Genomic DNA, 23,180 nt, shown 5'->3' with positions numbered 1-23,180 from the left:
ATATTATATTAACAACGTATTGACAATTTATATATAATTATCTGAATGCTTCTTAACGTATTCATATTTGTTAGGTAAAGTTATAATTTCAAATAAATATATTGAAATAAAATAATGCATTATATTTTTCTAGAAATATTATTTTTTTATTGTTTCATAACAATATTCCAATATCAACAATTGTAAAAAAAGCAAAAATTATTGTGCATCAAATCACTGCATGATTATCAAAAAAATATTTTTCATAATTCTCATTCGAAATATTACAATCAAGCAATATGTTTTTCAAACTATATGAACATCTAACAAGAATTAATAATACTATATATAATCAGTATTACGCTTATATAGCTTAGCTATACATATACATTATTAATTTTTTATTTGCACATTCTATGTTAATGTGATTGTAATTATATTCTGTGCAGAAGTGTATGCTCGTTTACACCAATTGATCGATGAATCAAGATCAGCCCATTTATGATTAGACTAGTTTGCACACATAAGAGATTCTTATTAATCTTATGATAGAACATTTCATTTTGTTTCTTTTTATTAAAATGCCGATAATAATTAAATTTGATTATTAGGCTGCAAATATTTTATATATTTTTGCTTACGCGAACTATTAAATAGGATAATTATTCTCATACTCATAAAACATTTTTTTCTTTAATTCATGATAGAATCTACTATTGATATTTTATCATGTTTAAAATACAAAAATAATGTTATTATAAATAATTATGATTCATTAATAAATTCATCGATGTTGGTGCAGTAATTTCAATTTAATCCCGCTGTACCATGATCTCATATTCAGGATACCCAATTTCAACACCTCCATATGGTATATAGCATACACTATGTGAAGGTTGCACTTTGCCGATTGTTAGAGAGCCTTCATGCTGTACACGCCCGACATAAAGTGGTTCTCCATCTTCTGTTTCGCCACCAGGAATTGCATTGTGAGGAATATTATTTCCAGTTGTTGGTACCCATACTGGATTACAATCACAAAGAACCTAGAATAAATCATTGTTTTCATATTATAATTTTTATAATTTTTTTAAAAAGAATATCAATTGGAATTTAATCGTTTTATTGTTCTACCTGATAATCATTCTTTAGATGTTCCTCTCCACCCCAAGCTACATAACAAATAGCATCTCCTAGTTTCACTTTGCCAGGAAGAAGAGCACCCTCATGATAGGCTCTGCCCACGTACAAATCATTCCCATCAATATCTTTTCCTCCTTGAACTGCAGATGGTGGAATTATTCCACCAGATGCTTCGCACCAACAAAATTTTCCTATATCTATTACTCCTTCCACTGGTGGAGCTGTTGGATTCACATCTATAAGCAAATGTTATAGAAATAAATATATTACATTTTTATAAATGATCAGAAATTATTTTTTTTATGAGATTAATAGAAAACATCAGATAATACTATTTAATCGTTAATTACACGAGAAATAAATTTTTGTAATATTTCATTTTATTTTTGTTAAATAAATAAACATTTATCTCATTTTATATTGAATCACAATACTGTTGACAAGTAAAAAATAAAATATAATTTTATAAAAAAAAATTTTGGAAACATGCTTTTTCACATCTTTGATTAAATGCAATATTTTATGCTTCATATATATTTTTTCAAGAATATTATGAATTATATATGAATTATATAAGAATATTTTTATTCAAGAATATCTATGATATTAATATTTATAATTATAATACGTGTGAAGATTTTCAAAATATATAATATTTATAATATTTTAATGTAATTATTACTGAAATTATATAAAATATTATAGATTAATAATATAAGGAAAAAAATACAATATTCATATGATTGAAAAATATTATGAGACATAGAATGAGATTCAATTTGAGAAAAAATACATTTAAAGAATGATACAGAAGATAATAATGCAATGATTTCCATATAATATTGTTCATATATATGTTCAATAATATAATTTGTACATGTATAATTATGTATATAATATACATGATTATAAATATAAAAATTTAATAATATATTAATTTAATAACTTTATCAGATGTATTTATCCATAAAAGTATATTTATTGCGCATTAGAAATCTTTGAATCTCTATCGATGCGTATAAGAATTAATAGGACATTTAATGTTTGATAAACATATATTGTACATACACTCAATGTAATATTCAATAAATCGTCTTATAAAGTAACGCCTCAAACGCGTGACATAGTGAATGTGTTAATACTTTAACAACCGGACATGACAATTGACATGTTAACTGAACTAAATAAGCATTTTTAATCGGAAACTTTAATGCGTAGACAAGTGTAAAATGAAGTTAATATTCAATTTTAAGTTAATATTCATTTTTACATAAAGATCATTCATAAAAATCATTCACAAAAATAATAATAAATATGAGTAAGATATAATAATAAATAATAAATATATAATAGTTTTGTGAAATTTATAAAATAATTGTTTAGTTATTAAAAATAAATGTGTTGATTTTATTGCTTCTTTAGAAAACGAATCTGATCTCCACAATGTTAAATTTCAAACAAAAACAATTTTATCACTTAATGATCCCAAAATCCGTTAAAAAAAAAAGAAGCAAATACGTATAACGTGAAAAAATAAAGTTGCAATAATAATTAAATAGAATTACCTAAAAAATTATTCAATTTACGATTTAAATACTATAATAATATAAGTGATACAAAATTAAAACAAAATAAGAATCACATAAAATATATATTTCTCTAAATACTCATATTTATTTATTATAAGAGAATTTCATTTTTTGCAACAAATATGAAAATAATAAAGAATAGACTTCAATTACTCAAAATCCCATAAATGATCTGACAATTTTTATCATTAAGAATAGAATTGAAATAAAGCAAAAAAGCAGAAAAAGAAGCAGAAAAAAAGAAACCAAAAAAAAACAGATATTTAACAAGCAAATTACTTTGATAATTAGGAGCCGTAGGGGATGGATACAGTGTAGTTTGAAGTTTCCATTTGCCGGTTGCTCCCCAACCGGTACGCACACCCACGTAGCTCACACCAATTGGTGTAGGATCCTGCCATTCCATGATCACAGAACCATTAAGACTACCAACTCTGACCATGATGCGACCGTCAAGCCAACAAATCGCGAACTTCTTTGTTTCGTTCTCGTTCAGAAGATTTGGGGTATTTACACGCACCTGTCGGTGCAAAAGTTAATTTTTTTATACTCAGAAAATAGGATGTTGCTGATTTGACCCAAAATTTGTATTCTAATTTTTTAACATTTTTTTATTCTTAATTTTAATGCCTGATATGGCTTATATATTTAATATTTTGTATGGCAAATACGTTAAATATATACTACAAAATTTTTTTTGCATAATCTAATTTCAATATAAATATATTTTTAACTTTAAAAAAATAAGACAAAAAATAAAAATAATCTATCAATGAATAATTTTATGCTTTATCAATTTCGAACCTTATCAGGTTGTTTACGATCATATCTGATGACGGATGCTGTATTTTCCCAGCCTCCAAGGATGATTTCATACATAGGACTCGAGTCGCCTTTTTTGTTGGTCAGAGCAATGTGCGCGTTACTTTTAGCTCTCACTTCAATAAGAACCGAGCCACTCCTTATATTATGAAACTTGTAGACTAATTCATTCTTTGTTGACAAGGAGCCACGTCCTTATAAAAAACAAAATATTTAATTTTTACTTAAAATTTTAGAATTAATTTTTTTTTTTTATATATATATATCCTCAAAATTCCAATTTTTTTTTCTTCACAGAGTGAAGAAAAAATTAATTACTAATTAATAATCTTTATAAAAATTATAAAGAAACGTAATTATGGAATATTTTTATCTTTGATATTTTTACAATAAGTTTTACCTGATAAAATTATATATCAGTTACTTCAATTGTAAACTTAAAGTGGTTTTGCTCATATTAAAGTAAGATGCAAGCGTGACAAAATACATATATGTGATCTAGGATTTCGTTTTCGTGCGTGTGCTATTTTTCGTTTTTATTAAACGGTATTCATTTTCAAAAAAAAAAAAAGTTTGTATTTAATTTGTAAGAGAGGCAAAGGAAAAACGTGCTAGGATTAAAGACATTCGAGCATAACTAAAAATCTATTAAAGGAAACTAATACAAGTATTGTTTCTCGGCAGATTTTATATACTTTACGTACAACGATCGTGACCACCTATACATATGGCTGTATGGACGACGATGCATTAAAATCCACTCGAAATCCAATAAAATACCAGCAAGAAAATTATATTAATAAACTGAGAATAGTAAATTACTTATATTCCTCAAAATTTAATAAAAGTTTTTAATTTATCAAATATTTTTTTCAAGCAAAATATAATGCGATTTTTATTTTAAGCAAGATTTATAAAAATAATTACTTCTATTATTGATATTATTATAACATAATATTATCTATAAAACTATTTCTAAATATAAATTACGATAAATCTTTAACATACAAATGAAAAAAAAATTTAAAAACATAGAATACACAGATGAGGAAAGAAAATAATTTTACCTTCGATTAACCATTCACCAGAAGCACCCCAACCAGTGCATACTCCAAAATAACCGATTCCAAATGGTTCTGGATCGGCATACGTGAGGAATGCACTTGGCTCACCTTCTTTACCTATTGATAGAACACCATCATTCCATCTGAAAGAATTAAAAAGAATATCATTAGATATTATAAAACATGATTTATTCGTTTTAAATTAAAAATTAAAAATTATTTTTAAAAATATAATAAAAAGCTTAAAAGATATAAAATTATTAAATACAAAATTGTTTTTAATATTCAAACAAAATTATCTTTAATATTCACCTTATCCAAAATCCACGCATTTCATCTGCACTAAGTATGTCAGGTGTATCTACCTCAGCAACATCAGGCTTTGTTCTATTTTTACGGATTACGGATTTGCTATTGCTCCAACCACCAATGAAGACCTATAATATTAATATATACTATGTATTTGACTATTTCTTCAAAAAATAGCAGCATAATAAGAATATTTTTTATTTTTGATTCTTACTTCATACATAGGTTCTCCCTCTTGAGGGCCCGTGGTAAGAGCGATATGAGCATCATTTGGGGCTTTTATCCGGAATTGAAGCTGTCCACTCGCGACAGGATAGAAATTGTATTCTAATTTATCTTCTGTGGAAAGTGCTAAAAAAAAAAAGATGAAATAAATTTTTAATTATTTGTATACATAAAAATTTCTATGAATCAATATTTATACATTATTATAATTTTTATATATATATTATTATTATATTTCAGAACTTATTACATTTTAATGGTAATTAAGAATTTTTATAATAATTCTAATAAAAATTTAATTAAATAATATTAGATAATAAAATGTTTTAAAAATTCAATTCGGTTAAGATTTTGAGATTTTTTCTAACGAAAACGAAGAATAAAACTAGCGCTCAGACATCTGGACGCCAGTCATTCCATACAGACGCTGATGTAACGAACGAAAGTAGGGCATTGCAGGACTTGTACCGATCAATATATCGTGTACATAATAAGTCTAAATCATATAGAGTTCCTTGATTATAAATCATTCTTAATGATCTCAACATGGTCATCGAAAAAAAAAATCAATGTTAATTTTTCTAATTCAAAGGTTAAACATTAAAATATATTTATGTAACATGAAAGAAGTATAATATATGAAAGAATTAAAAATGTTTTATCATTAATCTTAACTATTTTTTATATTTAATATGATTTTTCTTCATTATTTAATTTCATTAAAATTCACTCATATTAGTTAAATAAAAAATTCATATTAAGGAAAAAAATAAATTTTCAGTTTTCTATTTTGACATTATTAATTATTAATATGTTTACCTTGTTTTTTTTTTTAGTGAAAATTAAATGACTCTAATCGTTCAATGACCATAATTTTAAAATCGTTTTCTTCATTTTTTTTACATACATCGTCAGCTATAAACGATCTTATCGCATAATCATAAACTCAATTTGTTCCTGACATATTAAATCAAAGAACAGCTTTCATGTCCTATGTCTATGCAATTTATTATTTTATTCTTTAAATAACAGAAATTTTTTAAGAGTCAGTTTCCACCTGTTTCTAAATTATAGATTATTATGCTCAATAAAGTGCACCTGCTTCATCTTTGTAATATATTCAAAAGGAATATCTTGAGCCTTAAAAATGACCTTCTTAAAACTTATAATTATCGTCGTCAATGTCGAACAAAATGTTTCTTTTTGAATTTTTTTTGAATTTGTTAAGATATATAAAAAAATTAAACTTAATTAAATCATTATTATAAAATTTTTTCGGCAATTTGAACATTTTTTACTAATTATTTATTTTATTAATTGTTTGATTAAAAATTTGAATTATTTATTACATTAAATTTATTATATTGAAAATTTACCTGGTAACTTGAGCAATGATATCAATTGAAACCCGAAATCTGTGAAAATTAATGCTAATACGAATGTTTCTGTCAGATGATTCCGCAAAAATGCGGATTTGAAAACCGCGCACATTTTACATTTATTGGAATCCATCAGCACTAATAAATTATTATATTAAATAATTCATTAATTATCACACTTAAAATTCTTGACTTCATAAAATTTCAATTAAAATAATATTCCAATATTTAATTGTTATTCATTAGTAAATAATAAATATTTATCCTAATAATATAATTAACCTAACTAAATTCCACAATTATTTTTTAATCCAGCACGGACAAACTTCAATTTAAAGATTTTCAATTATTTTTTATTCGAATTTTAAATACTTGAATATCTTTCATGACATTTTGATAGCGCGCCTGTTGTTTGTACTAAAAATACGTCACAATACGGTTATAGCACATTTCTGAACGCTTACTAGACATGAAATGTCTATCGAAAAAGTAAAGTTTTAAAATGGATAATAGTGATGATGTGTACACATATAAAATAATATATGTATAGATATATAAAATAATCACTATTAATCACAATTTGTATTTTTTATTCATTAAAATGTTTTATGTATATTGTATGTATATACATGATACATACAATAAAATTATGCTGAACGTATGCAATATTTATAAATAGTGGAATGTGTCATGAAAAAACTGTGATATCGTTGTAAAATAATAAAAAAAAAAAAATTATCAATAATTTAAAATTTATCAATTTTTATATAATTGCAGGACATTATTATATAATGTTATTGCTGTAAAAAGATTAAAATGATTAAGAATAGTAGAAATTTTATTATTACCATTTAAATTATAAATGTTCATTCAATGCTGATGTCATTAGTATTTTTATGCGCTTACTTCATATTACGGTACTTTAATCATAGTGAACTATCATGTCATCGGTCAAAGAAACTACCTTTACTTGCAACATACTTATTTGTGTCATAAGATATGAATATTTATTTTTATGTTTTTAAAGAATTACATTTTATGAAATATTTTTTTTTTCTTTTTCTCATATATAAATTTGAACATAATAATATAATTTTTCAATTAGTTTAATTAGATTTATACATTAAATTGATTAAAATAGCAAATATATATATATGTTGCAAAAGTATGTTTTCAATTAACATAACAACGTAAAAATTAGAGCCATTGAGTTATTTTCCATTTCGCAATGAGGACTATTTATCATATACACATATATATATATAAGCATTTAAACGTAAGTATTTTGATATATCATAAAAAATATATATACAATTTTTTTATTAAGTTTTTGTGTGTCATATCTTTAATGAATGTAAATCATGTTCTGCAATTTCATTTATGTTCCATTATAATAAGATTTAGTCGTATCTAACAATCCTACTACCTGTTTCACTGTCATTGACCTCGCATAGCAACTCTCTTCCTTTGCCAACAAAGTAAGCACTGTCTAACAGTCTAATATGAAAAATATGTTTAACGTAAAACGTTGTTAAAATTAAAAAAATTAATCAAATCTTTAAAAAAATCAAAGTTTTTGTACATTTTTCTTATATTTGAAAAAGTTATATAATAAATTTTCTTTATTTTCATTTAATAAAAAAATTATATTAAAAAAAAATTTTAATAACAAAATGTAATGACATAATTATACAATAAGTGTAATAACATAACTATAAATGGAAATACATTCCTCTTAAGTGATTAAAGTTCAACTGATTATATATATTGTATAAATTTTAAAAAATAAACAAAGGTTTTAAGTAAGAAGTAATAGAAATACAAGTTGCGTAATATAAGAAATCCTATAGAGATGATGTAATACCAAAATCATAATATTATTATCTTTATATGACAGATATGATATTCTGTTATATTTTTCTTGCTAGAAAAAGTTTGTCAAAAAATAAAAGATCGCTTCTTTGTTATATTCTGAATAATGAGACATAGAATAATGATATAGAAAAATGAAATATTGTTTCATTGTTTCATATTTTCATATTCAAGACTCAAGAAATCTAGATTAAGTAAGGACATTTTTGTTTTTTAACAAAAATAACATGAAGGACAAATTTGTGAAATCTTACAGCTAATAAGAAAGCCGGCCGGCCGGCTGGCTTGTCAAACCGGCACGACTACATTCATATACTATATTTAGCTAAATACTAGAAAAGAGACTATGTATATATATATATATATATATAAAGATATTTTTTTCTTTTTATTCTTTAACAATTCTATCAATAATTTATCAATAAGTTACAACTATTAATTTATCTATTTATTACTTTAATCGATATTCTCGAAAATTTTTTTTATATTTATTTTTTTTATTTATTTTTTTGATATTAAAGATCATAATTTTATATTTATTTTTTTTTTCTTTTTTTTTAAGAAAGTACTGTGATACATTAGAAATTCAATATTTGATTTGATCGATAATAGTGAATAATTTTTTGAAAAATTTTAATTATATTTATACGTTTTTTTTCTTAAAATAATTCTTGCCTTAAAGCAATTAAAAAAAAAATACAATAATTAATTGAATTGATATAATTATTATTTTATTAATATATTAAATGCTACAATTAAATGCTATAATATCTAAAAATAAATTTTAAAATCATGATAATATTTTATATAGAAATAAAATATAGAAAGAATGTAAAAAAAAATATAAAAAGAATTCAATATTTTATAAATATCTATTTTATAATAATTACTAGTATTTTATAATATACTATTTTATAATAATTACTAGTTAGATAAATAGTTTGATAATAAATATATTATATAATATATAAATAATATTATTTCAAACTATTTTAATATATTTCAATATATTTTAATTGATTTTAATACAAAGAAAAAATGAATTTTTTTATAAATTACTTTTATAAATTTCATAAAAATAAAATTGAATAAATATAGAATATTTTTATATATGATATATTTATATTTTAATAATAATTATGTCAAATTATTTATTCAAATAATATTTACATTTATTTTTAATATTTTCTATATCATTTATAATTATAAATATAAAATAAAATATTTGAAATATTAATGAATAATAATTATACAAATTTCATATCAAAATGAATTAATCGTCATATCATAATTAATTAATTTTATTTATTTACATATAAAAAAAATAAATTTTAACATTCATTTAAAAAATGTAAATTATAATAAATTATATAAAAATGTACTTACAAATAGCCATTCTTTTGAATAACAATGAAAATTTTTTTTTACACGAGAAGAACAACTTACTCGATACGAAGGTTCAATTTGTACTGCGACGAGCGCGTCATTTTAGCGCTTTACGAAGGTGAGTAACTTGCGCATGCGCACTATAAATCTTTCAGATGCAAAATTTTCATACCAATAATTTGCGAATGATAATTAAGTTGCAATGAATCATAAATTACTAAATTATATATTTTTTTCAAATACAAAATGTTAAAAAAATGTTTAAAATATTATATATATTATATTATATATTTATTTTTATATATATTTTTTATAATAAATCAAAATTTTATTAATTAAATAAAGAGAAAAAAGATAAGGTAGAAAAAAGACAAAGATAGAATAAAAATTATTTGTGCCATCTTTAAAGTACTTAATTATCTCAGATCTTAGAAATTAACATTATTTAAGATGGAGAACAAATAATGAAACAAAAATAAAAATAATATAAAAATGTGGGAATCATTTATTTCTAGAATGTTATAAATGAAACTAATATTACAGATATCTTAAATATCAGAGATATTTAATTTGTGATTTAAAATAATGATAATTTTTATTCTATCTTATCCTATCTTTGATGTCTTTTATATTTAATAGATGGTGCTAATGATTAATTTTTATTCTTGATTTTTTTTTGTTTTTTACGATTTATTTACGATTTTAAAAATGATCGAGATTCAAATTTTTATCTTTATTCTTATCAAATACAAAATATAAGACATCAATTGAATATACATTCATTTTTCTCATTTTAAAAAGAAATGTTTTACCAAATTTCAATAGTCATTAATAATTTCACTAATTGACTTAAAATAAGCCAAATAAAAATAATAATAATAATGTTAGTAATTTATTATTTTTTATACAGAAAGATATATTTTTTTTGTGATTACATTATTATGATTTATATTACATGAATTAATAACATAAAAAAATACTTATATATTTAAAAATAAAAATTTTAAATTCACATACACAATAATTACATATCTAAAAAAATGATAAACAATGAGATAATATTAAGCTTTATCAATACCAACTAGTTCTTTGATTTGAGTTATTAAATGATTATTATATAATTTATAATCCATTGGAGATACACCAAGACATGTTGCTCTTAATCTATTCTCATCCTATAAATAATTAAACATATTAATAATTATAAAATTTATAAAAAAAATTATTGAAATTATTATATTATGATAACATACGCCAAAAACTTCCACTTTTACTCTTATTTTAAATATAAAACTTTTGAATGTTGCTTCACTAAATTTTTCAGAATAAGCATCAATATCATTTTCTTTTAATTCTCCTAATTCTTGTGCTGTACTACTTAATATTTTTTCTGCTTCATCATTAAATGCTGTGACCCATTGGTTATCTGTCCAATCAGCCAAACTTATCTATAAAATTATTAAATAGATTATTTAAAATTATTTTCTATATTTAATTATTAAATGAACAAAAAAAAATTCACTTACATTTGCAAGTAAACGATATCTATAGTTAGGATATTCTTTATCACATTTTTCACATCTATACATGTCATTTGCTTGATCTACTAACTATAAAATTTGATTGAATAATAAATTTTATTATAGTTATAAAAGTGTATATAAAATAATTACCTTTTTTTTACAATTTTCAGAAGGACAAGCTTTATATATAGCATTTTCCATGCGTATCATATTAAGAGTTGCTTTTACTGTATATATATCAGAATTCTTATAACCCAATTCCATATCCTTTGCTTCCTGAAATGTTATCCATAATTCACTTACTCCAGTTGTACTTCCAAATGGTTTCGAAAGCGATGTAGCTTCTTCATTGCGACCCATTGTATTAAACCAACCTCGTAATCTAATTAAAATAAAATATAGAATTATTCTCTATGTATATGTGAAATAATATAATATTTTTTATAACAATATTTGTTTTAAAAATTCATAATTTTAACCTATGTGCTGCTGGAAGATCTGGATCAATTTGAAGAACTGTTGAACTAAGAGTAGATAAGTTTTTTCCTCCATTGAATTCAGTAATACGTGCTCCTTTTACAGCTAAAACCGGATTACTACTTCCATCAAATTCTTCAGCTTGTGATCCCCATAATGTAAGTGTTACCTAATAATTTATTTAATTATATTATTTGAATTAATAAATTTTTTAGTCATGTAATGAAACTTTTACCATTGTATTACTTTCATCAACTAGACTAACGTCTCGTTTCCTTAATTCTCTACCTGAATTTCGTGATGTTAATATCTGTAAATCCCCAGAGTTTTTTACAATGCCCAGAATATCTATAATAAATGAATTATGATTAATATAATATAAATCATTTTTATTTCAATTTAATTTTTACCCATTATATCATTTTGTTCCTTTTTATTTATGTCATTTATTGATACAAAATCGAATTGTAGAGATGGAATATCATCTCCACTATCATGACATGGAATAATTTCTGAATCACCAATTAAAGTCATTTCATAATCATTTTTCAAATTGTTGAATTGCTTATTTGCTGGTTTTAAAGTTGCTCTGGAAATATAATAAACTTTCCCAATCTATAACAAATGCATATTATAATAAAATTTTCAGAGATTTTGAAAAATTTAAATTTAAATAATAAATATATGTAATAATTACTTCAAGCATATCATAGAATTTATCACATTCATTTCTGAATGCTGTACATCTAATTTCTCCACTTTCATCTATAAGATCCATGGAAAACAATTTTCCTTCACCACGTGAATTACTCCATGTTCTGATATTAGACTTACTAACAACTCGTGCTTTTATTACCCATCTGCATAAATAATTGTTCAATATATTATGAAATAATAATTAAAACAAAAATAATTGAACATACCTGTTTTGATAAGGACTCAATGCAACAATTGGTGTTGTTGATATATTATTAGTAGAAGATTGTTGCATATTATGATTTGGCTTTAAATTAGCTGAAAATTAAAATATTATAATAATAAAAATAATATTATAATAAAGATAATATTACAGTAATACAGTAGTTTACAGTAATACTCAATTAATAATTTCTCTAAAATTGACTTGGTTAAATGTTGGATTCAATGAAACCTTATCAATAAATGAAGAAAGAGAATAAATTTAACATGAACAAAAAAATAAATGTATATAAAAGAAATACTATGAACAAAAAAATTTATTTTGCTTTTTCTTTCTTTCTTAATCTATTTTCTTATTCTTTTTATCAAGCTATTAATTGATTATTTAAATCAATTTCTAGAATAAAAACATTATTTTACTCCTGAGAATTTCATTATTGGCTCCCAAATATATAATATTTAAAGTGATTTTTAATTAATTTATATTACTTTGTTGTTGAGGAACAACACTTTGTGCAGATTGTGCAATTTGTGCTTGTGGTTTAGAATCACCATCAGCTTCAGCATTTGTAGGATTTCCAATTTTATGTCCAACTTCATCACCAGGAACTTTCAAATCAATATTTAATATCACCATTACTCGTCTGAAATTCAATAATTTTTTTTTATTTATTTTATCAAATGAATAATGAAATAAAATTACATCAAATGAAAAATATTTATTACATACTTTTGTTTGCCAGCATTATTTACCATGCTTATAGCATATCTATTTATTTGACAAATAGAAAACTCTGTTAATATATTCTCTGTTATCATTGAATTTAATTGAGTGGCTAACATTGTGAATGAATTTACTCGTTTTCCATCAGATACAAGAAGTCTGTAACGTTCTCCACTACTTGAACTAGATAATTTTTTATGACCCTATAAAATAATAATATAATTATCATATTCATATTGAAATATGAATATGAAAAAATAATCTTAAAATTTATTTTAAGATTAAATTATATTAAATAAATTATTTACCAATATTTGTAATACCGGTTTATCAACATCAATGCCATTCATAATTTTCTAAAATTAAATAGAACTTGTTATCATAATTAAATATTAATTATAAAACAAAATAATTATAAAATATTAATATGTTGAAATTTACGTCTAATGCTCCTTCAGTAAGTGAATACATTTTATGCAATAATGAAAATAATGAATAATAAAATATCAAATAAAATTAACGATTTCTCTTAAGGAACGTTTCTTAAGTTAATATTTTCTATACAATAATATAAATGTTTCCTGCAATTTCCTCGGGTTATATTAACTAAGAATATATAAAATTAAGACACTAATAAAATATATGTCTAGTTTTCATCAAATACAAAATATCAATTCCAATCTTTATTTCAAACAGAAAATTACTAGAAATCACTATACAAAAGTTCGTTCTGGAAGGATAAACTAGACGTTTTTTGTTTTGTGACGAAGAAATTCATTCTACCTCGTGCTTGGTTTGTGAGAAAACCATTTTGCGAGTATTACGGATTCACATAATAAAAAGGACAATAGTAATAATAATTAAAATGAATGGAATTATAAAAAATACATTGCGTCCGTCGATAATTAAAAATTTATTTTCAACAACTTCAAGTACAGGAATTACATGTAATCAATTAAGAACACTATGGAATGTTTCTCGACAAACTCAAATTACATCTATTGTTCCGATAAAACTGTTTAAACATGAAAATGTTTTTTGTAATTACAATTGTTGCAGGAATTCTCACTCAAAAGGTATTTTTAATATATCGTTTAATTTATTTTATCATCTTATAATAAATCGTATATTTATAACGATTTTTAAATATATTTTTCGATATACACATGTATATTAATAATATATTATAATTGTATATTATTATATTTATCATTATATCATTAATAATATAAAATTCATATACTTTAACGTTTAATTGATATTAGAATATTTATAATATATTATTATCTTTTTACTTTATTATAATTTTTTATTTATTAGCTGAAAAGGAACTTGTGGAATTCTTAGCAGAAGAAATTATAGCAGAAAAGAAGGCACAAAAACTAAAAACTATTCCTACTGAATTAGATGGATTCAAAGTATCACTTGATGGTGCAGATGTTAATTTAGAAAAGAAGCAAGATAATGAAATGTAAAAAAAAATATTCATCATACTAAAATAACTGCAAAACATAGTGAATTATTTTGTATAAAAAATATATTTTTTATTTTATTAATTATTTTTTTTATAGAATCAGGATTTCATTTAATATAAATCATACAGTTGATTCTGAATCTGAACCTAATGTTGAAATGACAAATGATAATCCAGATATTGGTGATATGAAAAGTAAACCATCTTTTACAATAGATATAATAAGAGGAAATCAAACTCTTGGATTCACTTGTTCTTTTAATAATGAACCTGGTGCATCAGGTGCCAATGAAAGCTATAGTCAGTAATATAATATAATATAATAAATATATAATAGCATACTAATATGCATTATTATATAATTAGAAATGAATATGTTCTTTATACAAGTATTATTTAATTTCAGATGATATTTTTGGTATAGATGAAATCACTTTATATACGGGAGAACATACCGACAAAGTATATGCTGTTGCAGGTGAAATCATTGATGGGGTAAGTAATGTATTATTAGATATTTATAAAAAATAAACCAAAGAATTGAGTACAAATTGGAATATTTATTAACCAGTTTGATAATTAATCTTTGGAAAAACAAAACATTCTCAGAATATAAGATTATTTTATCATTGATAAAATTAATTATCTGAGAATGTAACAGTTATTTTTTACATATTTTTATGATCAGTTTAATGATACTTTCTTGCATTTATGTATAAAAATACAATATTTGTTTCAGTACCTATATGATTTATTGATGAACTATCTTGAAGAAAAAGGCATTTCAAATGAATTTGCAGAAAAATTAATTGATCTTAGTACAAGTTATGAACATACAGCATATGTTAGTTTATTAGAAGGCCTTTCAAAATTCACATCTGGAAAGTAATGTTCGTAATTTCCATTATATTTATAATCTATTAGGTATAGAATACGTTTATATAAAAATATGTTTATAATAAATGTATGTAATATTCTAATATGGTCTTTTTGTCGAAATTTTCTTTTTTGAAAATAAAAATTATGTCACATCTATATCATTGTATTATATGCCATTAATAGTTTTTTAATAAAAATAAATTTCTTATATTAATATTTTTTTAAACTTTATTAAAATTAGACCAATTTATTTTTATAAAAAATTAACAATTCTATAGGTTATATTCACATAATACAAGAAAATATTATATATAAAATTAAATTAGAAAAATAATATTGAAGTTTAGCTTTAATTAATACATTGTATGTACTAACTGTACTGAAAAATTTCGTAAAAGTGATCGAGTTCAATGAAACAATGGCGTAAGTAACCAGATGGTTTGGATGTGCGGATTTCAAAGTATCGTCGATTTTATAAACTATTTCGACGATTAAGAGAAATGTCGAACCGTGATCCGGATAATTTAATAACCACAAACGACGAAAATTTCGATTATTTATTTAAGATAGTGCTTATTGGTGATTGTGGTACAGGAAAAACATGTGTCGTTCAAAGATTTCGATCTGGTACATTTATCGAAAGACATGGAAATACAATAGGTGTGGACTTTTCCATGAAAACTATACTAATCGATGACAAGAAAGTTAAGGTATGTTTATTTGATTCATGATCAATAAAATGTTATTTCTTTATTTTTTTAACATTTAACCTAAAAATTATATTTATAATTAAATTTTCGAAAGATTTAATATTTTTTTAAAATGAAATTATTTAGAAACTTGTAATTTTAATCTTTTCATCTTAAAAGTAAGTTTTCTTAAATGATATGTATTATATTATAATAACTTATTAGTTTAATGTACGATATATAAAATAAATTTAAAAAAAAAGTTTAAAAAATAAAAATTATTTTATACAAATAATATTGTCTCATAAATTTAATATGTTAATGTTATAAAATATATGATGTATATAATATATGTCATTAAAAATATTTAATTATATTGTAATAGTTACAAATATGGGATACAGCTGGCCAAGAGAGATTTCGTACAATAACTCAAAGTTATTATAGATCTGCTAATGGTGTTATTGTTGGTATGTGAGAAATGTAACTTTTATTTTTCATTTAATCATAGATTATTAAAATAAAATATATTTCAGTTTATGATATTACAAAAAGATCTACATTTTTAAGTTTACAACATTGGGTTGAAGAAGTACGAAGGTATACTTCATCACATGTGTTATTAATTTTAATTGGTGAGATTCATTTATTTTTTTTTTTAAATTATAATATACATTAACTATTAACAATGAAAATCCTATAGGTAACAAATGTGATTTAGAAAATCTCAGAGAAGTTGAAAAAGGTGAAGCAGAAGCTCTTTGTCAATATCTTCCTGAAGTATTACAAGTAGTAGAAACATCAGCCAAAGAAAATACCAATATAGATTCCATATTTTTTTATCTGGCATCTGAGCTTAAAGTAAACATTTAATTTTTATATAATAATATATGATATATAAATAATCAAATATTTAAATCATATAAATTATATTGAAGAATAAATGTATATTTGTTTTTTTTTTTTTTTTTTTAGAGACGATATGAAAATCGCCAAATAAATGCTAATGAAGATGAAGTTGTTAGACTTGGTGCAAGTAGAAAATTGTCTTCTTGTTCAAGCTGCTCATATAAAATATTTTAGGTAATGGTTTTTAAACAAATGGTATACATATCCTTTTTAAATTTAAATTTGTATATAAAATGAAAAAAAAATAATGTATAATATTTTTCTAATGATTCAAATAATGTGATATTAAAAAAATGAGTTGATAATGACAAAATAGTAATAATTATGATACTAAGCCAGTATTTTATGACTCTATTTAATTATAGAATCAAAACTCACTATAAATTTGTATTAATTTGGAAAATTATTACTACTTCTAGAATATTATTAGAGACTTAAGATTGAATATTTTAAATGTATACATTTGTAAATATAAATGTTTAGCTTTGATAATTTGATATAATAATGACAATTATGTACTTCAACTATTTATAAATAGCAAAATATCATGCTTATATTTATTTTTAATGAAGTGAATCTCAATGAGCACAAATAATATATTGATATATTGATATATTTTTTTAAATAAAAGAATTGTTATTCTATTATTTTGTAATATTATTGATGTTATAATTACTAAAATGTAAATAATGTTGCATCTATTATATAATTAAAATAAATAAAATATACATAACATAAAATTAATATGAAAGTAAATATTAAACAATATATTAAATAATAATAATTATTTATTAACATTTATATAGATAATGTCAAATAAATATTCAATATTATAAATTACAAAACATAATTTTAAAAATTTCCCTTTTTTAACAAAATATATAAAAAAAATTAATATTTTATTACAATTACCTTTAACTTATATGCATCAACAAATATATAATAAATATATAACATATTTTATAATTTTTTTATATGTAATTTCATTTTTGATATATTTTATTATATATACATATATTTCCTATGTACATAAACACATAAAATGTAGGAGTAACTTTGTAGAAAAAAAATTTATTATTAAGGCACTTTTTAATATGTGCATAAGAACTATACATGTTATATAAAATACTATAAGAAATATATGTGTGTGTTATATTGTATGTATATAAATTCTATTATTTTATTGCTTTTTAATATTTAATATTAAAAAATATACTACATAGGAATATTTTTTTAAAAGACTTTTCATATAAATTAGCATATTGTATTGTTATTTATTTAATATTCACATATTAATATTCAATATGAAGCACAATGATTATAATTTTCTTTACTAAAAAAAATTTAAAAGATGTAATAATATATTAAAAACTATGATAAATAAACATACAAAAAGATATATTTTTATAAAAGTAATTAATATATCTATTATATAAATTATATTAATCAAATCTCAATATTTATAAAAAGATTAAAAATTATATATTTAAAAGATATTTAAAAGATTTAAAAATAATATATTTTTAATTTTTAGTATTCTTGATGCAGCTTTTTTATCATTATAAAAACATATTTAATGAAAATATTTTATTATAATTGCATCATTTTTTTTTGTTTTTTGATTTAGTAATTTTAATCTTAATTTTTTGTTGTTTTGTATTAAATTAAAATTAATAAGTTAAATAGTAAAGATTAACAGAAATTTCATACTCTATTATAAGTTCTTCTATATTTCTCATCCACTTGTACAAGATAATAGGTTCCAGGAAATAAATTTTTAATGTTACTTTGAGGAGTATATGGTACAGTGTGACAATTCTGTTCACGTAACTCTAACACTTTTGTATAATCAGCTGGAGAGATCTTTTGACGAGCATCAAGTTGTTGTTTAATATAAGAAAGTGAAGAAGTAATTTTCACTAAATCAGATTTTTCATTATAATCTTTTGTTATTGTTATTGAGTACATAGTGGAACAAAATCCTGAACCATATGAAAATACACCCACTTTGGTTCCTGCTAATTCTTTTACAGATTTACTAATTAATAAAGAAGCCAATCCACTGTATACAGATGGAGTGTACATATTTCCTACTTGACTTGGTATCATTAAAGAAGGTTGTGTCTTTTGCATAAAAATATTTTTACTTAAATTTATAAATGCTTTCTCAATATCTTTATTGAGATAAGTTTCCTCAAGTTTAATACCATGAAATTTTTCTAATTCTGGATATTTTTTGGATATTTCCTCTTTAGATGTATTCAAAAAATCAATAAAGGCTAATCTAGCTAATGATTTTTGTACTAATTTACAATATGGAGAATGAAACAAAAATGAATCAAAATTATCTAAAGTCACATCATGATTGTATTTATCTATCACCTTTTTACGATAAGTCTGGTAACAAGTATCCAATGCACTAAGATAACATTGAATTGATAATTGTCCATCTACAATAGGATAGTCAGACTTTAAGTTTGGCTTATAAAAATCATATACATGTTTCATACATGATGATCTCACTCCACGATCAATTATTAAAGGTGCATTTGGTCCAATTACCATTGCTATTGCTCCAGCACCACCAGTTGGTCTAGCACTTCCACTAGAATATACAGCATTGTCACCAGCAACAACTAAAGCTAATCTGCCATCCCAAGCACTGCTTTCTACCCAAGATACGGCATTTAAAAGAGCAGCAGTACCTCCATAGCAAGCATTAGTTGTATCAATTCCTTCTATATCTGTACAATTATATGGTTCAAATAATTGCATAAGAACAGTTTTAACTGATTTGCTTTTATCTATTATGGTTTCAGTTCCAACTTCTAATCTTCCGATATCTTCAGGTTTTATACCATATCTGTCCATTAATCGTTGTACAACTGTTAAACATAAAGAATTAATATCTTCACGATCATTACAAAAACCCATTTTACATTGGCCTAAGCCAATAGTATATTTTCCAGCAGAAACACCATCAAACTGTTCTAATTCCGTTTGATCAACATATTGAGCAGGGAAGTATACTTCCAATGCCTTAATACCAACATTTTTTGGCCACATAATTAATTTATTTAAAATATTTTGTTATATATTATATTTTCTGTAATCTATATTAATCTTTTTATGAAATAATCCTTAAACAATAATCTTTAATGTTTTATGTGCATAACAATATACAGAAAAAATATTTTTTTTATATTTGAAAATACACGTGATGCCGGTTATTGATTATACACTGAAGAACTCGTTTTTTAAATATTATCTTATATAATATTTTCTTAGCACTTAATTCTGCAATCTTGAGAACATAATAAGAATATTTTCGAAAATTTTAATATTGATAATTTTAAATTTATAACTTTTAAATAAGAAAATATATGTTTCAAGAATAGATACGTTACTCTTACAAACAGATTCAATGCTGAATTCAGGTTAGAAGTGAAACTCGACAGGTGAAAATTACAGTCACTTCCTATTAAAACTCGTTTAACCCTTTTTCTCAGCTATAGGTCTGTCTTACTAATCAGTTTTCTTAAGAACTAAATTCCAAACATTCTTACCGAATTATTACTACCTGATCAGCTAGTCATATTACCACTTGGAGGGGATAATAAATTCACTCGATTTTTTTTACGAATATATTATATAAATGCTTATTGACTTTGTAATTTAAAATTTTGAATTTGAAAGAAATATTGCAAAGAATTTAATCTTTTTTTTATAATCTTTGAATACAATAAACTTCGTAATAAAAAGAAAAATGTACAATTATAATACCAAAAACGATTTTAAAATATAATTTCCATAATAAAGAAATATAATATAATGTAATTCGAATACGAATATAAATATAATATAATTTCTATTTTAATATTTTTTTATAAATATTTTTAATATATATTTTTAGTGTAAAAATATTATAAAATATACATTACTGAAGGAATATTTATAAACAAATATATCTTCTTAATTATTATTCTTTTTTTATTTCTTAATTTAGAAATATAGATAATTTTAAATTATAAGTTATATAAGTGTATAAATCGAATGAAGTATATTATGCTATATTATGTAAATGATGAAATGATGTAAATGAAAACAAGTATCTAGAATAAATTAAGCAAAACATTCTAAATATATGTTGTTTACGATGATTGCTGAAATTTTCGGAATAAAAATTTTTTTCATTTTTTTCATTTCTGTTATATAAAGAATATAAACTTACATGTTTTATTATTGCATCGAATTCATGATCTCATATAAATAATTTATTAATTATAAATTTAATATATTTTGTTTCACATTATAATATTGGAGACATTAGAATATTATATCAGACTAAATTAAATTTAATTAAAAATTACTTACCTATTTTGTAATATCCATCTATTTTATCTTTAATATTTATATCACAATATGAAATTGCATGATAAAATTATATATATATATATATATATATATATATATATATATTAAAATAATTAATATGACATCATAATGATAAGAAATAATACAATCTTAAAAAAAAATAGAAATAAAAAAGAATCGGTTTTTAATTTTTTGCTTCTCTGTTACTTTGAAGTAGCGAGTTAGAAAGTAAGTGAATTAGAAAAAAATTTTTTAAAATAAAATTGAATTTATCCAAAAATATTTGAGCATATTAAATCTATTAATTTTCAGCATAATAAATATAATAATGATAAAAATAATTACGTCATGGATAATGAAATATTTTAAATTTTTTGTTAAACTTTTATATCTTATCTGCGACATCTCTATACTTTGGTTATGTTTCTATATTTATTGTATGTGTATATGCATGTATAATGGATAATTCATAACATGTGGACTAATAGAACAATAATAACATCTGTTTCTTTTTTTACAATAAATATAAATATTTTAAATAATTTAAAAGATTATACATGCATAGTATGAACATATTTTATCTGCATATAATTATATAAAATATAATATTTTAAGGCTCGGGTTCAAAATGGAGTAACATTTTTCATAATTTTGTATATAATTTACTGAATACATAATCCTAAAGTATAATAGTAATAACGTACTAATTGTGATTTCCTGAATATTATTACAACATGTTCTACAAGATAGCGGCGGCAGCTTTGTTTTCATCTGGTACGGCAAAATATAGTTTGTTTTTATTTTTACCTATTTTTGCCTTAGATTTTTTTTTGGTGTTTTATTATTATATTATAACTCACGTGTATGTATAATATGTGTGTTCATAGGTAATAGTTCACACGATTTATGACGATTAACTATTTAAATATTATAAGCATTGCTGATTAAAGTACACATATAATAATTGATATATTTCAATTCGTCGATTTTCGATATCTTACAGTTACATGTTATACAACATTGAAATATATGAACAAATTTCTTTCTGTTAATTAATCAAAGATATAAATTAATGAAATAAATCTTTTGTTTTTAGAAATATATAAAATTCTACATTTTATAATAATTATTTGAGATGTTCTTTAGAGAAAAATAAAATTTAAATACTTAAATATTATTTCACTTATTTTTATATTTTTCTGAAAAATAAATAAGAAAATTTATAACAAATTATTGATAAAAATTTTATATTTCTCGAAGATAATTTTTGTTATATTTTTGTACTTCAAATATAGATTTCGAAATTCTTTTATTACAATTCTTATAAAAAAAAAAAAAAGTTTAAATATTTATTTTCTGCTTCAAAATAGAAACACATTTAAATAATGTTTAAACAAAAATAGTATAATGAGTAATGTTCAAATGTTTTTATGATGATATTATTG

At 22.1% G+C, this 23,180-nt stretch overlaps 5 protein-coding genes across 10 annotated transcripts; 2 read left to right on the top strand and 3 right to left on the bottom strand.

The window, feature by feature from the left end:
- Positions 1–376: 376 nt before the first annotated feature.
- LOC412543 lies at positions 377–9,893 on the bottom strand. Of its 5 annotated transcripts, XM_623143.6 has the most exons (8): positions 9,769–9,893; positions 5,121–5,257; positions 4,910–5,034; positions 4,601–4,740; positions 3,516–3,727; positions 2,991–3,231; positions 1,114–1,358; positions 377–1,025 (listed from the first exon to the last, which is right to left on the bottom strand). In XM_623143.6, exons 1-8 carry the CDS (start codon positions 9,776–9,778, stop codon positions 792–794), a joined length of 1,344 nt encoding a protein of 447 aa, XP_623146.2. In that variant the 5' UTR covers positions 9,779–9,893; the 3' UTR covers positions 377–791. The 5 variants fall into 5 exon arrangements, with proteins under 5 accessions (XP_623146.2, XP_026296642.1, XP_026296640.1 ...); XM_026440857.1 differs by lacking the exons at positions 2,991–3,231; positions 3,516–3,727 and adding an exon at positions 4,238–4,264 and having other exon boundaries at positions 9,769–9,892; XM_026440855.1 differs by lacking the exons at positions 2,991–3,231; positions 3,516–3,727; positions 9,769–9,893 and adding exons at positions 4,238–4,264; positions 6,508–6,658.
- A 751-nt stretch (positions 9,894–10,644) lies between these two features.
- LOC725934 (replication protein A 70 kDa DNA-binding subunit) lies at positions 10,645–14,083 on the bottom strand. Its single transcript, XM_026440854.1, has 13 exons — positions 13,852–14,083; positions 13,719–13,766; positions 13,417–13,613; positions 13,176–13,330; positions 12,692–12,782; positions 12,466–12,628; positions 12,179–12,383; positions 12,004–12,116; positions 11,771–11,937; positions 11,442–11,673; positions 11,295–11,378; positions 11,022–11,216; positions 10,645–10,943 (listed from the first exon to the last, which is right to left on the bottom strand). The coding sequence occupies exons 1-13, from the start codon at positions 13,879–13,881 to the stop codon at positions 10,830–10,832; spliced, it is 1,794 nt and encodes a 597-aa protein (XP_026296639.1). The 5' UTR covers positions 13,882–14,083; the 3' UTR covers positions 10,645–10,829.
- Positions 14,084–14,133: 50 nt separating this feature from the next.
- LOC413762 (complement component 1 Q subcomponent-binding protein, mitochondrial) lies at positions 14,134–15,919 on the top strand. Its single transcript, XM_397201.7, has 5 exons — positions 14,134–14,486; positions 14,731–14,881; positions 14,982–15,184; positions 15,291–15,379; positions 15,624–15,919. Exons 1-5 carry the CDS (start codon positions 14,276–14,278, stop codon positions 15,771–15,773), a joined length of 804 nt encoding a protein of 267 aa, XP_397201.2. The 5' UTR covers positions 14,134–14,275; the 3' UTR covers positions 15,774–15,919.
- A 220-nt stretch (positions 15,920–16,139) lies between these two features.
- On the top strand, positions 16,140–17,866 carry LOC552196 (ras-related protein Rab-43). The gene is made up of 5 exons (XM_624573.5): positions 16,140–16,473; positions 16,838–16,922; positions 16,989–17,087; positions 17,156–17,313; positions 17,428–17,866. Exons 1-5 carry the CDS (start codon positions 16,264–16,266, stop codon positions 17,533–17,535), a joined length of 660 nt encoding a protein of 219 aa, XP_624576.1. The 5' UTR covers positions 16,140–16,263; the 3' UTR covers positions 17,536–17,866.
- Positions 17,867–19,063: 1,197 nt separating this feature from the next.
- Positions 19,064–21,059, bottom strand: LOC413763 (hydroxymethylglutaryl-CoA synthase 1). Of its 2 annotated transcripts, XM_026440853.1 has the most exons (2): positions 20,928–21,059; positions 19,064–20,246 (listed from the first exon to the last, which is right to left on the bottom strand). In XM_026440853.1, exon 2 carries the CDS (start codon positions 20,230–20,232, stop codon positions 19,066–19,068), a length of 1,167 nt encoding a protein of 388 aa, XP_026296638.1. In that variant the 5' UTR covers positions 20,233–20,246; positions 20,928–21,059; the 3' UTR covers positions 19,064–19,065. The 2 variants fall into 2 exon arrangements, with proteins under 2 accessions (XP_026296638.1, XP_397202.1); XM_397202.7 differs by lacking the exon at positions 20,928–21,059 and having other exon boundaries at positions 19,064–20,921.
- Positions 21,060–23,180: the final 2,121 nt, after the last annotated feature.

Source organism: Apis mellifera, linkage group LG5, assembly GCF_003254395.2.
Source record: "Apis mellifera strain DH4 linkage group LG5, Amel_HAv3.1, whole genome shotgun sequence".
NCBI lineage: Eukaryota > Metazoa > Arthropoda > Insecta > Hymenoptera > Apidae > Apis > Apis mellifera.
Note: the sequence above shows the minus strand (reverse complement) of the source record. Positions and strands in the feature narration are given on the sequence as shown.